Source organism: Cervus elaphus, chromosome 2 (assembly GCF_910594005.1).
Source record: "Cervus elaphus chromosome 2, mCerEla1.1, whole genome shotgun sequence".
NCBI lineage: Eukaryota > Metazoa > Chordata > Mammalia > Artiodactyla > Cervidae > Cervus > Cervus elaphus.
Window position 1 is genome coordinate 3,681,936 of NC_057816.1, and position 15,024 is coordinate 3,696,959.

At 57.4% G+C, this 15,024-nt stretch overlaps 1 protein-coding gene across 9 annotated transcripts in view; it reads right to left on the reverse strand.

Moving 5' to 3' along the window:
* Nucleotides 1-2,021: 2,021 nt before the first annotated feature.
* ANO1 (anoctamin 1) overlaps nucleotides 2,022-15,024 on the reverse strand; it is a 170,107-nt gene continuing 157,104 nt past the window's right edge. For all 9 annotated transcript variants that reach the window (XM_043924290.1, XM_043924285.1, XM_043924300.1 and 6 more), the window contains 4 exons: nucleotides 12,339-12,391; nucleotides 10,488-10,672; nucleotides 5,761-5,866; nucleotides 2,022-3,971 (listed from right to left, as the gene is read on the reverse strand). In XM_043924290.1, coding sequence (XP_043780225.1) covers nucleotides 3,714-3,971; nucleotides 5,761-5,866; nucleotides 10,488-10,672; nucleotides 12,339-12,391 — 602 coding nt within the window. In that variant the 3' untranslated portion in view covers nucleotides 2,022-3,713. The remainder of the gene's footprint in view (nucleotides 3,972-5,760; nucleotides 5,867-10,487; nucleotides 10,673-12,338; nucleotides 12,392-15,024) is intronic.

Genomic DNA, 15,024 nt, shown 5'->3' on the forward strand with positions numbered 1-15,024 from the left:
TGTGCCCGTCTGTGAAATGACGATGCCGTCTGCCCCGCTCATCTCTGGGGGTCCTTCCGCTGCCAGAGCCCAGGTCTTTGTGAAGTTAATTTGGTGGCTCCCCCTTGCCTCCTTCCACCCTTGTCCAAGGCCTGCATCGCGCACCTGGATTTCTGCATCTCTCCTCCCTGGCTCCCAACCCCTCTGCAGTCTCCGCCCAACACCACCAAGACCTCGACATGTGTGAGTAAGCTCCATCCCTGCCCTGGTGGAGGCCGCCAGCCCCTGCCATGGACTTACTGCCAAGGTCAAAGTCTTCAGGGAGCCGGGGGGCTTGTGCGCAGGTTCCCGATTCCCCACCTCCCACCCTGCGCCCCGCAGACATGATGAACTTCTTGCTGCCCCTACGACCTGCCCATCACGCCGCTGCCTCAGGGCCTTTGTGCGTGCCTCTGCTGCTGAAACTGCCTGCCTTTCTCCAGGCTTTTATATTCCGGCTCCTCCTTGCTGAGACTCTGGGGGCCTTCCTGCTCAACTCGGTCACTCTGAGTGACCCTCGGCCACACCCCTGTTATATTTGCATCAGCACCCCGTCCTTCCTCTGAGATGATGCTGTGCTGGGGTGCCTTTTCTCGCTCCGCATCTGATGCCCACTGCAACAGGTCGCCCCTGAGGGACGGGGCTGTGTCTGCCTTGCTCCCAGCTGCTTCTTGAACGTTGCAGGGATGTGTGTCTGTAAACTCCGGTGTCAGGGAGCCCTGTGCTCTTGGGGGGTCAATGCCCCACTCTGAGACGTCTCCCCACAGCCCAGAGGGGCTGAAGTTCCCCTGTGAGCCTCTCAGGCCCCTGGGAGGCCCCACGAGAGGGGAGGTCTTCTGGTGACGCTGGCACTGGGAGCCGCCCTCAGCAGGACTGAGGAGGTGGTTCCAAGCTTTAAGGACGTTCCTGACGGCGGGGCAGCCAGGGCCTCTTGGGCTTGGGTTTGCTGATGCAAAAGAGAGTCTTTCAAGAAATGATGGTGATTATAGATGATGAGTTAAAGAAAAAGTGTCCCCACTTGCCCAAGTGAAAACACTGGCGGGGTGTTTCCCTGGTGGTCCAGTGGCTAAGACTCCCCGGCTTGCAATGCAGGGGGCCCCGAGTTTTATCCCTGGTCAGGGAACTAGATCCCACATGCCTCAACTACGAGTTCACAAACTGCAACTAAGACCCGGTGCAGCCAAATAAGTAAATAAACATATATTAAAATAAAGAAAACAAAACACTGGCGGGACTTCCCTGATGGTCCAGTGGCTAAGACACAATGCTTCCAATGCAGGGGGCCTGGGTTTGATCCCTGGTCAGGGAACTGGATCCCACAGGCCTCAACTAAGAGTCCACAGGCCACAACAAAGACCCAGCAAAATAAGTAAATTAATAGAAAAAAAGAAAACACACTGGCAATCCTGGATGGTCCCCTAAAGGTCTGGGGGCAATTTTAGGTCCACGAAATCTTCAGTACTACTCTGTTGGGCTGTTGGGACCAGGGGATGGGGTTTGGGGATCATGGAAGAGGCTGCTGGAAAGGCGTGCCCACCCCACCCCCCACATACGTGTACACGCATGCATTGATGTTGTTCAGTCACTCAGTCGTGTCCGACTCTATGTGACGCACTGCAGCACGCCAGGCTTCCCTGTCCTTCACCATCTCCCGGAGTTTGCTCAGACTCAGGTCCAGTGAGTCGGTGATGATATCTAACCATCTCTTCCTCTGCCACCCCCTTCTCATTCTGCCTTCAATTGGGCATAGGTGTAGACAAAGCAACACAGAGACGCATACCCAGGCACAATCACACACGTGCACGCACAGGCCCACACAGCCATGCACATACACATCCTCTCGGACAAAGCCCCAAGAACATCCAGAACGGGTCTGGTGTCCCGCGTCGAGGAAACGGAGGCTTATGAGTTCCCTGAATTTGCAGGTTCAATCACGGGACTCTGAGGTTGGCCCCTTGAGTTTCTGGGGGCAGAAGTCATGTGGACAGGGTTTGGAAGGAAGATGTCGTGTATACAAATTTATTCAGATGCATGTTCAGTCTCTGTGAATCTGTGTACATTCACTTTTTAAAAAAGAAATGGTTTCCATAAAAGGATATTTGGTAATCACCTCATCTTTAATACAATGTTTATATACAAAAACCCCATTTCAAACTATTTACTGTACAAGAGAAAGCAGAAGCATCAGATGGCATGATTTTAGCAAATAACAAAAAGCTATGACCCCCGCGGACGTCCCTCCTAATCGACAGCTGATGGAATGTCCGCGCTCACCAACCACACGTTCAAGACAAACAAGTTCGTGTTTTCGCCCCTCCCTTTGCTGGAACATTTCTCTTACGTTTCTCTGCGTGCTTGAGAAATTTCAGATCATCAGTTAGTATAATGGGGCTGCAAGTTGAGACCATTCCTATCAGCTTATGAGGTTTGTTTTTACAAGTTTTTTAAAATGAAAATTTCCAACAGTAACATTCCTGTAAGTAAAAATATAGAGAAGTGTTACCAAAATAGAAGCCTTTATTAATAAAAATCTTTGGTAGTAACAGTAGTTTAAATTCCTCTCAATGATATTTGGTTAGCTAATAAAATGAATGCCTTCCACCTTTGAGCTACAGAGAAAAAAACCCTTACATCCACTGTGGAACTGATTTAAAAAAAAAAAAACCAATAAATATGCTGAAGCTGCAAAGTACCCCTGGAAGCCTTAAGACGTCTCGAAACCCTGAAGCTGTCTGCAGAAACACCTCCGAGGTCAGAATCCCTCAGCGCTCATTCTTCTGTCACCCCGCGGGCCTTCCTGGTGGCTCAAACAGTAAAGAATCTGCCTGCAGTGCAGGAGACCCAGGTTCGAACCCCAGGTCGGGAAGATCCCCTGAAGAAGGGAATGGCAACCCACTCCAGCATTCTTGCCTGGAGAATTCCATGGACAGAGGAGCCTGGTGGGCTACTGTTCATGGGGTCTCAGAGTCAGACACCAACCGAGCAGCTATCGTTTTCTCTTTCGGTGTGGTGGGGGGAGGTGCACGGCTGACAGGGGGGACCCCAGAGGTGCCTGTCACTGCTCACGCAGAACACCCGCACCCTGCTAGTTCCCTAAGAGTCAATTCGGGGCCCCCGGGCTGTCTGAGTGACACAGCCAGGGCACCTCTCATTTTGAGCAGTGCCTCGGTGTCTGAACCTGTGGAAGGAAAAGGTGATGAAACAATCTCACTTTCTCCACCTAGAGACAGGTGACGTCGTATGGAACGGGCGTCAATATCGTTGATCCCTCATCCATTTCTCTGCTCTCAAATCTCTCGCCAGCTTTTGCCCCATGCCTTGGAATGCCACCTCACCTTTCTTATGGCATCAGGAGGGTTTAAAGAAGATGACTTTGGGGGGCTCACCTCCCAACTGCCAAGGAGACCCCAGACTCCAAGCATCGCATCCACAAAACACCTGCATCTGCTGCATGCCACCCTGCCCCAGCAATCATTTTGATTAACGCTGAACACTAAACAGAACAGGATTCCCTGCATAATGGTTTTGTGCAAAAACAAGAGAAAACAAAACAAAGTAGAAAAAGATGGAGAAACGCTGTCCTACTAGAAGGCGGTTTTCCAGGTTTGCCACAAACCCAGGAGCCGCCGGGCCAGGTGGGTGTGAGAAGCCGCCTGCCCGGGAAGGAGAGAGTGCGCGGCTGGGGCTGCCAGCGGCTACAGGGAGCCTCCGGGGAAGTCGGGGCCGGCCGGGGGCGGGGGCGGGGCGGCGGGGGCGGGGCTGTGGTTGTTGCAGGGCTCCGCCTTCTTCCGGTCCTTCTCCATCCACGTGTCCAGCAGCTGCTGCTTGCCCTGCTCCTCCCGCATGAACAGCTCCACCATGAGCACCTTCTCTTTGTGGATCTGCTGGCTGATGTCCTTGGGGATGTCGGGGATGACCCAGTCCACAAAGTCGCTCATGAACATGACCAGGTTCTGGAAGGAGAGTCGGTGTTGGGGGGCTGGGAAGGGCGACCCCGGAAACGCTTCCACCTCCCCCTGCGCCCCACCGGACACCACCTTGCCCCGCCCATCACCCCGGCCCTGTGACCTCAGATACACCTTGCAGCTACCCGGCCTTGGTCTCCCCGGAGGGCATAAATGAGACAGGAAGTAGGGCCTCTTAAACAGGAAAACCGTCTGCATGATTCTGAATCTCCAGGCTTAAGAAACGATCTGATTGGTTGTGCTTAGTCGCTCAGTCGTGTCCGACTCTTTGCGACCCCATGGACTGTAGCCCGCCAGGCTCCTCTGTCCATGGGGATTCTCCAGGCAAGAATACTGGAGTGGGTTGCCATTTCCTCCTCCAGGGAATCTTCCTGACCCACGGGTTGAACCCAGGTCTCTGGCATTGTTGAACCCAGGTCTCTGGCATTGGGGGCGGATTCTTTACCAGCTGAGCTACCAGGGAATCGGTTACACATCACTAAATACAACAAGTGCTGAGGCTTCAAAGGAAAATAGTTAAAATGTAAAGAACACAAAACAAATGGAGCTTAAACCATCCCTGAGGACTCCGCAGGCCCTTCTGCCCTTTGTCAGGCCTCCCAGGATTGCCCTGAATCCATGCCAGCCGCCTCCCTGCTTACATTTCTGGTCTGAAGCCTGCAGACGAGTTGGCTTTCATAGACTGATGGAAATCTCTAGTTTTCAAACTTCCATCTGACCAGCACTTGTGAGCAGGTGTGGCTGTGTTAGTCGACTGGCCATAGAGGGTGCCGGTTCCCCCGTCCCCCATCATCTTTCTTGGTTGACGCTCTTAGCCGCCAGCTGTGGCCGCTGACACTCACAGCTGCCTGTCTGCAGGGAACCTCCCCCTCCCGTCTCCCTGTTCCCAGCCTGAAGCCAATGACAGGCTACGTGGGCAGACGAGAGGTACTCTCTGCATCAAGGTGGGCCCACTGTGTGGCAGGATTCACGCGCTGGCCCAGGTCCCCTTCCCACCCCCGCCCCACAACAAGGCCTTCCCTCAATAATCCGCTTGCACCAGAATCCTCGTCTCAGGCTCAGCTTCTGGGGAACTGGGCCCCAGACACTAGTCTGACTGCAGTGGGTTGTGGAAGGCTGGTGGTCGAGGCAGGGGGACCTGGGGGCTGGGGGTCCTGGCAGGGGCCACAATGTGTAGAAGGGGCAGGGCTGGGGCTTGACCCCAGTTTCTGGGATCCCAGGGCTTGGGGGACACACTGGAGGCAACCCCAGTACGACCTCCCCAGCTGGGATCTCAGTGCCGTGTGCACCGGCCGGCTTCCTGGCCTGGATCTTGGCCCCTGGGAATTGCTCAGGCCTCAGGGTTAGCTCCCCTCCCCAGAGACTGGGCCTGGCAGGGCCGGGTCCCCTGCCTGCTGGAGGTGGGGGCTGGTGTCAGCCGGGACCCTGCCAGCCCTGACTGCGGGGGCATCTTCTGCTGCACAGTGAGGGGGTTGCTAAGGGGCTCCTCTCTTGTCTCCTTCAATAAAGACGACTTGTGTTTAACTAGACCTGCCTCCTCCATCCTTCCGGTCCCTCCCGCCTTCCTTTAACTCAGGAGGGTATGGGACCTCTCCTCCTTGCCCAGGGCCTGTGGTCACCAGCACCACCTCACACCCCGGGGTGACCAGGGTGAGTCCTCCAGCCTCCAAGCCCCCGACCCCGGCCAGTTCCTGCCGTCCTGACCCTTTTCTGGGCAAGAGCGCCTCCATGGCACCTCAGCCCCCAGCACTTCCGGGAGCCGAGCGGGCCCTCGCACCTGGAAGACGATGACGAAGGCCAGCCGGGCGGCCAGGACAGCCCAGAAGTCCTTGGAGATGTCGTACTTGTGTTCCGACCACGGCGGCTCTCGGTAGTCCTTGTACCTGCAAAAGCGAGGTGGGTCTTCAGGAGGAGCTGGGGTCCGGCCCCGCTGCCAGGCTCGTGTCAGGAGAGCCTGGGCCGCCTGCAGGGCAGCCCCAGCCCCACCAGCTCACACAGTGTGGGGGGCTTCTCCCCACACTGAAGGGGATCCTGGTGCCCATGTGGGCCAGGCAGGCCTGAGGGGGTGTCCCCATAAGCCCAGCTGGGGGCCCACAGAAGGGGGCTCTGGGACCATCTGGCTTGGGGGTCCCAAACTCTGAAGGCAGTGCAGCCCTGGTACCATAAAGAACTGCCCGCCCCGGAGACTCCAGTGGGTCACACAGAGGGCGTGGGGCCTTCTGGGTGGAAAGGGGTGGGGTCCCTAACCCGGAGCCTCTACCCAGCTCCCCCGGCGTCCACAGAACTACAGGCCGCGTGCTGTGAGATCCAGGGTGAAAACTGCTTCTCCAGGCTTTACCCTCTGTGGGGGAAACTGTTGCAAAAAACGAAACGTTCTTGCAAAGTAGCCCATGTATGAAGGTTAAACACACAGTTGGTGCGGTCAGGACACCAGGAGACTGTCTCCAGGTCCATCCCGTCCCCTGCCACCCTGCCAGCCCCAGGGTCTGAAGGGCACCTCCCCCCAGATGTTACCTTCTTATCTCCGAGCACCACCGGCTCTTACCGCTTCTAGACCTGGCTCTTGATGCCCTGCTGGGCGACAGCACTCACTCCCAGGGTCCCCCAGGTCCCACCTCAGCCCCTTGTACGGTGGGAACATGGGGGCTTCCATGGCTCTAGTTCTGCCTTTTTCTCAGAGGTCCAGAGATGCCCGAGGTGGGGGCAGAGGAAGAAGGGGAACCCGGGGTTCTTTCCCCACCTAGGCCCCCCCAGCTGCTCCCAAATTTGGGGTGCCCGGCTTTAACAGGGCCGACCCTCTCTGTGTGGGAAGAGCTTCCCCAAGGCCACCTGAGGAAGCCCGGCCGGGGCGGTTTGCAGGTGCAGGGCCGTAGGTGCACTCTGCCCGTCACAAAAGCCGCGGCCCCGTCGGGGGGCCAGGAGAGGAGGCCCCGGTGCTGGGGATGTGGGCCTGGTACACCACGGACCTGGCTCCCGCCTCGCTGTGTGTCCCCGTGGCATCGCTCGACCCCTCTGGGCCTCGGCCTGGCGTTCCCTCACTGAGTCACGTCCCAAGAATTTCCTGAGCAGCGCTGCACACCAGGCCCCATTTCGGGGTTAGGGTTGGTGGGGGCACAGACAGGGGCCCTCATCCGTAGAGCTTTGTGTCTTCTGAGGCAACAGGACAGATGTCTCAGAGAGCCCGTGCAGCAGTAAGCTGCCAGCCCCAGAGATAGGATCGGGCAGGGAACGCTCACGCTGGTGCCAGCTGCTGGGCCGTGCAGAAGTTGTACAACCTGATCTGTGGGAACGAGCGGCCACTGCTCTCCCACCGTCAGCCCCCACACACCCATGCTCCTCCCTCTTCCTTCTGTGCTCAGGGCCAGCCGCACTAGGGTGCTGGGAAATGTGTTTGCGCTACCTGGCAAACTCCTACACATACCTCAAAGCCCATTTATAGACGTGTCCAGACGCCAAGCCCCATCACCTGCACCGACCTCTGTCAGAGACGATCTTACTGTTTTCCCGGCTCAGCTCCTGCACTCAGCCTGCAAGCTCCCCCCACGGGGGATGATCCTGCCCTCTCTGGAGCTGGCTGTGAGCATTCAAAGAGACCATGCTTGTTGCAAGGCAGGGATGCACGGTAGCAGTGATCACAGCTCTCAGCTGCTTTGCTCACACCCGCGGCCGCAGGCTGGGCTGGGTGCTGCACCACCTGCAGCCGACTCCCCTGGGAGGTGGCCTGACAGGGAGCAGCCGGCAGCGTGGAACTCGCAGCACTCACAGGACTTAATCGTGGCCAGTGGACAGGTGGGCCTGACTAAAGCCAGAGTCCCAGGGAGCAGATAGGGCTGGCCCATGACCTTCCACCTCTGTGGGGGAAAGGTAGCACGGGTCTCGCTTAAAAAGGGGGTGTTTGGGTGGCCCAGGAGCTAAGAGTCTGTGCTTCCAGTGCACGGGGCCTGGATTTGATCCTCGGTCAGGGAACTAGACTCCACATGCTGCAACTCAGAGTCGGCATGTGGCAGGGAAGACTGAAGATCTCACGTGCCTCGACTAAGACCCGGCAGGGCCAAAAACACAAAAAACAACCCCCACAAAGCCCCCGGGGTCTTTGCCCCATCTCCTCAGCCCTCCCGCTGTCCCCCTGCTGTGTGGCCAGGACTCCTAACCAACGCTTGGATGGGGGGCTGCTTTGGAGGGCTTGGTGCCCGGGACCCCATTCTTGAAAACTGACGCTTACCCTGTAAACACCAACATTGATCTTTTGAGGGGATTTATAATAAAATGACCACCTATCTCCCTGCCTTCTTTGTTCTAAATCATTCTTCTCTGAAATTCATTTTGAGTTAAATAGGTCAGCCTGAGCATGTTCTTGGCGTGGGGCATTCAAACAAAGCAAGAGAGGCGAGCGGGGGGCGGGGGGGGGGGCCGGACTGGAAGCTCGGGGGTCTCTGGGGCCCGGGCCTGCCGACAATGGGGAGGAAGGGACCTTGAGCTGTTGCCCTTGACCCCCAGCTCTCCAGGCCGACCCTGCCCACGGCGGCCACACGGGAGTTGGAGCAGACCACCCGGCCTCTCCTTGATGTATCTGCTCACATCTGTGTGCCCTGAACCGTGCGGGGGGTGGGCCTCTCAGCAGCAGGCAGCGTGTCGTGCTGTGTATTTGCATGCCGTCTGCCCTCATTGGCAGGCCTGGCTCCAACTGACTCATGTTCACCGCTGTGCGGGTCCCAGAGCAAGTGCAGTCCCTGCCCTGACTTGAACACAGCACGCCCCGTGATCTAATGCCTGGGTGGGGGGTCACGGGGTGCAGGCGCTGGTCAAAGTCATCAGCCGCACCTACAGCGGGCGGGCCCGCTGGCTGGCTCCAGGGACCCCAGGTGTGCTGTTTCCCGTTGCTGGGGCCTGGTGGTTTTGTTTTTCTTCTGCAGCCACCAGCTACAGCTCGTTGCTGTTAGTACCCTGGATCCTGGCAGCCGCCTCCACATCCTGCTGCCAGGTCAAGGGTGTGAAGACAGACAGGTGGGCCTGACGGAGCTGGGTGCACAGTGAGAGTGGACAGGCGTGGAGCAAACAACGCCCTGCAGGAAGGGCCGGGCTCTGTCACTGCGGCTTTGTGACATGTGTCTTGGTCCCTGTGGTCATCCTGTTCTGAATCCCGGGCAGTTTAGACGGTCAGCGGGTACTAACCGAGCTGCAGTCACACTGTCTGCACTCTGCCCCCTGCTCTCAGCCTCGTCTCAGCCCGTGGCCCATCACACCACAGTCCTGTTTCCTGAGCCGGGATATGGGGCCCCTGCCCGATGCCTCGGTCTCACCGTCCACCATGCTGGGGCTTTACGCTCTACGCTCCAGAGCCCACCAGTGTCCACCACCCTGCCTTCACCCACATGCCCTCTCCCTGGAACACCCCCCGTGTCCCCAGCCTTCCCCTAGGCTCCCAGCTACTATTACCCCTTTAACCGGATCTGTTTACGCTTCTGCTGCCCCCTGTACAAAGTCCCTGGACAGCAGGGATCATGTTGCCCGTTCCCGAGCCCCCAGACCCGAGCCCCCAGCCCCTAACCCCTCCTGGCTGGCGCATGGAAGATGCAGAGTGAATGGCCAGGCCTGGCTGTGCCCTCGCCCCCACCATCCACATCCCATCCCTGCCTCCGTCTCTCCTGGGGCACTCCCCGCCTGCTCTGAATGACTGTCTTGGGTATCTGTTGCTTTTGCCCACCCAGCATCCATGACCCCTTGTTTGAAAACCCCAGTTTTCCTCGAGATGCCCCCAAATATATGGCCACAACCCCACACCCTGGCACACAACCCAGACCTCACCAAAGAGAGACCCCGCACTCTGGCAACAGTGGTTGGTTCAAGGGGGGGCCTGTGACCCAAGGCAGGTCAGTGAGACCCAATCCTAGGACTTTTGCTGACTAGTGGGAAAGAAATATTCTTCCCACCAGGACTTTGGAGTAGAGAGGACTGCTGGGGGATTCCCTTCTGCCTGCCAGAAGATGATGCCAACGTGCAGGAGGCATGTTGAAAGGCAGTGTCAGAATGGGGCTGGATGACAAGTGGCAGCCCCTGGATCCAGCCGTGCCTGAAGCTATCATGGACTTCTTAGTTAAAGGAAATGATAAATCACCTCCTACCTCCAACCGATGGTGAAGGGCAGGAAAGCTGCAATCCATGGGGTTGCAAAGAGTCACACACGACTGAGCGACAAACAACCTCCAACCCAGGAATCTTTTTTTTTCTTTCTCTGAAGCAAGATTGAGCTGTTCTGTGATTTGTCTGGAAAGAATTCTGGCTTGAATTGGGGTTTTTCCAGAAGCCCCCCAAATGGGGCTCTTTAAAGAGAGTTGCTGGGGATTTCCCTGGTAGGCTGGCAGCCTTAGCTCTGAGCTCCCAATGCCGGGGGCCTGGCTTTCATCCCTGGTCAGGGAACTAGGTCCAACATGCTGCAACTAAAACCTGGCTCAGCCAAATAAATATGTTAGAAAAAAAAAGAAAGAGAGCGTTGCTGGGTGGTACCTGCAGATCTGCACTTCGTAGCCCAGGTCCAGGGGGTCACTGGGGGCCGTGCCGTTCTGAAAGTCGCTGACATTGAAGGAAGAGAGGGTGTGGTTGACGAAGCCGTGCATGGTCCCCGTCTCGCTGTACATGTAGAGGTACACCAGGCGAGGGATGAAGTCGGACGTGAAGGAGATCACAAATGCCTGGCCAGGGAACGGAGAGGTCAGCGTGGCCCCCAGCGGGGAGGGTCACTGCCCCACCCGAGCCTGGGCAGCGCTGCCCTGGGCCTGGCCAGTGACCCACATTGGCAAACGTGACCCCATGGCCCCAGCTCGCCAAGTGAACGAATGAAGGGTTGGGGGCACCCCCCGTCAGCCCCTCCAGCATCCCGAGGAGAGTGCTGGGAATGGGAACAGGGTGCCCCTGAACGAGAAGGCTGGGGGGCAACGCTGGCTGCCTCCTGCTGGCTGGGTGGCCCTGGGCAAGTGCCTGACCTCTCTGTGTCTGCATTTCCTCTTGTCAGACAGGGTTAACTGCACCCATGGGAGGTGTCTCTCCTTCCTGGCTTGTTTGAAAGGGAATGAGGCAGGGAGGGAAGGTGCCTTGTAGACTCTAAAGTCCAGACCCAGCTCCCCCATGCTGGGGCAGTCCCCGGGGCAGCGTGGTGTGATGCCAGTGTCGGAGCAGGGACCCGAAGGCCTGAAGCCCAGCTCTGCCTCTCGCTGGCCGGGTGACCCTGGGCAAGTGGCCTGACCTCTGTGCGCCTCAGCTGTGTCATCCGCAAGATGGGGCACTACCCCTGCCTACAGAGACCATGCGTGCATGGCCGGGCGGTCTGCAGAGAGGCCTTAGCGGGGCCTGCAACGCTCAGGATGCTGCTGTCTCTGTTATCGTGGCAGCCGTCTGTTCTCACGAGATGCCCCGCTTGTTCCCAGCTGCTCTGGTCACAGCACCCCATGCTTACCCTGCACACAGAGGGACTGTACCTCCTTAAAACGTGGCCCCCGGCTCAGCCCGGATGGGTGGACGAGCTCTGCCCACAGCCTCCCTTTATGGACGGGTTTCAAAGCCTTGAGCCGGCAGGAGTGGGTGGCTGATGGGGGTGGCCTGCCCGCAGGGACAGCAGGTCCCAGGGATCTGTCTGGGCTGAGCGTCACTTCCTGTGCTATGGGGACCGAGCCAGCCCCATGACTGACCATCTGCTCCGGGGGGTTGTCTGCCTGCCCCGCCCCAAGATACAAGGTGGTAGCTTCTGCGGGGCTCAGGCTCGGCCGGTGGGTTGGAGGGGTGAGGGCCACAGGACTGCAGACACTTTGAGGTTCTCATACTTGGGGTTCATGTGTCATGAAGGTGAGGAGCAGATGTGGGGGCAGAGAGGGCCATGGTGGGGTGCTGTTCCCAGCAGGCTCATACGCGCACAGGTGTATGTGTGTGTGTGTGTGTGTGTGTGTATGTATTTGGCTAGCAGGCTCCTCTTCTCTCCATGTTTCATTTCCCAAACCTTTTTTAAAGAGCAGGTGTGAGCTTCCCATAAAGGAGAGAAAATTAACTGGTTTAAAGGGCAGAAGAGCTGCTGACGACTCTCTCTGGGTCTCCCTCTGCCCTGCCGGCCTCTATCTCCTTCTCTCAGGACTCCGGGGAGGAAGGGGACTTAGGGGCCAAGGTGGGCGCAGCGGAGGGTATTGCCCAGGGTTGTGGAGAACGGCTGAAGAGCTGTGTCATTCCCGCCCGGAACTCGCCCCACTCCTCAGCAGAGCCAGGAGGCACTCCCTCAGCGGGGCTGCCCAAGACTGCAGGCGGAGACCAGCTTCCCAGAAGGGGCCCCGTCTGCGTGGCGGCTCAGCCAGTTGAGGTCCCTACGTCACTTACGTTGATGATGACGGCAAGCTTCCCGACGCCTCTGAGGATATTGTACCAGATTCCTGGGAGAAGGGCAAAGAAGCACAGGTTCAAGACCCTCTTTGCTGGGGCTCTCAGTAACCTGGGCAGGCCGGCGGCAGTTGCTGGGGCTCTCAGTAACCTGGGCAGGCCGGCGGCAGTTGCTGGGGCTCTCAGTAACCTGGGCAGGCCGGCGGCAGTTGCTGGGGCTCTCAGTAGCCTGGGCAGGCCGGCGGCAGTTGCTGGGGCTCTCAGTAACCTGGGCAGGCCGGCGGCAGTTGCTGGGGCTCTCAGTAACCTGGGCAGGCCAGCGGCAGTTGCTGGGGCTCTCAGTAATCTGGGCAGGCCGGCGGCAGCCTGGCCTTGGCAGGGCTGGTTTGGCCCTCCTGTGGGGCAGGTCAGACTGGTGGTGCTAGGAGTCGTCTGGGGAGGGCCCGGGGTAGCCTGGTGAATGGCAGAGCCCGTGGCTTGAAGGGCTCATCGACTGCTGGAAGCCAACTAGATTAGCAGAGGGATGCTTGGAAGCACCTGGTTCCTGGTTCTAAGCAATCTGCTATGAAGCTGTGTAAACTACTGACTGGTTTTTCTAGAGAGACGAAGATTCAATCTAGATGTAGCTTCCCCTCCCCAAAGAGCCCATGCAGCAGTAATTAGAGATGGAATCCACAAAATTTGGTGTCCAGAAGCTTTTCCATAGCTCTAGTGCTAGGAGTGCCTGCTCTTTGGAAGGATGGCTGTGACAAACCTAGACAGTGTGTTAAAAAGCAGAGACACTACTTTGCCAACAAAGGTCCATATAGTCAAAGCTATGCTATTTCCAGTAAACGTGTATGGTTTGGGAGAGTTGGACCATAAAGAAGGTTGAGTGCTGAAGAACTGATGCTTTTGAACTGCGATGCTGGAGAAGACTCTCAAACCAGTTAATCCTAAAGGAAATCAACCCTGAATATTCATTGGAAGGACTGATGCTGAAGCTGAAGCTCCAATACTTTGACTACCTGATTCGAAGAACTGACTCACTAGAAAAGACCCTGATGCTGGGCAAGATTGAAGGCAAAAGGAGAAGGGGGTGACAGAGGATGAGATGGTTAGATGGCATCGCTGACTCAATGGACGTGAGTTTGAGCAAGCTCTGAGAGATGGTGAAGGACAGGGAAGCCTGGCGTGCTGCAGTCAGTGGGGCTACAGTGTCGGAGACGACTGAGCAACTGAACCACCACAGTGATGTTAAAACCACACTCAGGGAGAGGCCAGATGCAGAGCCAGGGTCAGGAGCAGAGCCGGGGCTCCTAGCTGGTGAGGCCAGGAGCACAGCCTCAGTGAGGTACAAACCATCTCCATCTAGACCCCACCTTGGTCCATCACCAGGAGAAGCAGGGCTGTACCTAATCACAGGGGAATGTGGATGACCACACAGCACTTGGAGCATCTCCAGCTGCCCCGCTGGCCTCGCTCCCAGCAGAGACAAGAACCAGGAGGCCCAGGAAGGAAGCCTGAGGGCCCAGGGTTGGCCCCGCTCCTTAGGGCCCCAAGGCTGTGGCTCCTGGAAAGGGGCCCAGCATCCCTGGCCACCACTGTCCCCACCCTGACGGCGTCTTATCAGGTCAGGAACACATCATCACAGACTTGGGGCTGAAACTCTGTCCCACTCACCCTCTCCCCCTGCCTGGAGCCAGATCTGAGACGGTGACAACAGAAAGGGCTGGTGGGGACAGTGGCAGGGTGGGGCATCTTCACCCAGGACCCATAAGGCTGTGCACGGGTGTTCCTGCTCTTGCAGTGAGTGCCCGTTTGCGGGGTGCAGGCTGATGGTCAGCAGAGACTGCAGGATTCAGGCCCATGTGCCCCAGAGTTGGGAAACCACCGGCTCAGACCCAGCCCCTGAGGGCAGGTGTGAGGGCAGCTTCCCAGTCCCGGCCAGGGACCACTCCATGAGGGCAAGCATTTCCAGTGCCCCAAATATGGACCTTTGTTGGCAAAGCGATGTCTCTGCTTTTTAATATGCTGTCTAGGTTTGTCTGGGAGAGTTTCCAAACTTTTCCAGAGCTTGCACAAACTCACGTCCATTAAACTGGTGATGCCACCCAGTCATCTCATCCTCTGTTGCCCCCTTCTCCTCCTGTCCCCAATCTTTCCCAGCATCAGGGTCTTTCTCCAATGAGTCGGCTCTTCACATCAGGTGGCCAAAGTACGGGAGCTTCAGCTTCAGCGCTGGGGAAGTGTTTGCTGAGTGACTATACGAGCGTAGAAAGTCCTCCCAACCAGACTCTTGGAGCAGAGGTTGCCCAAGCAGAGGTTGCCACATCCAGGGGGCTGCGGGGGAGTTTCATCAATCTTGCCGGCTACTTAAAAAATGCTGTTGCTGTTGTTTACTCCTTTAGTTATGTCCGACTTTTTGTGACCCCACGGACTGTAGCCCACCAGGCTCCTCTGTCCGTGGGATTGTCCAGGCAAGAACACTGGAGTAGGTTGCTATTTCCTCCTCCAGGGGATCTTCCTGACCCGGGGATAGTAGCTACGTCTCCTGCATTGGCAGGAGGGTTTTTTACCACTGAGCCAGTGGGGAAGCCCCACAATGTCAATGGGTGTATACAAATCGGGATGATGTGTTTTTAAAAAAATTTAGACTAGCTGTTTCTGCAAGAGCCTCAGCTCCCAGCTGGCATCTCCGCGACAA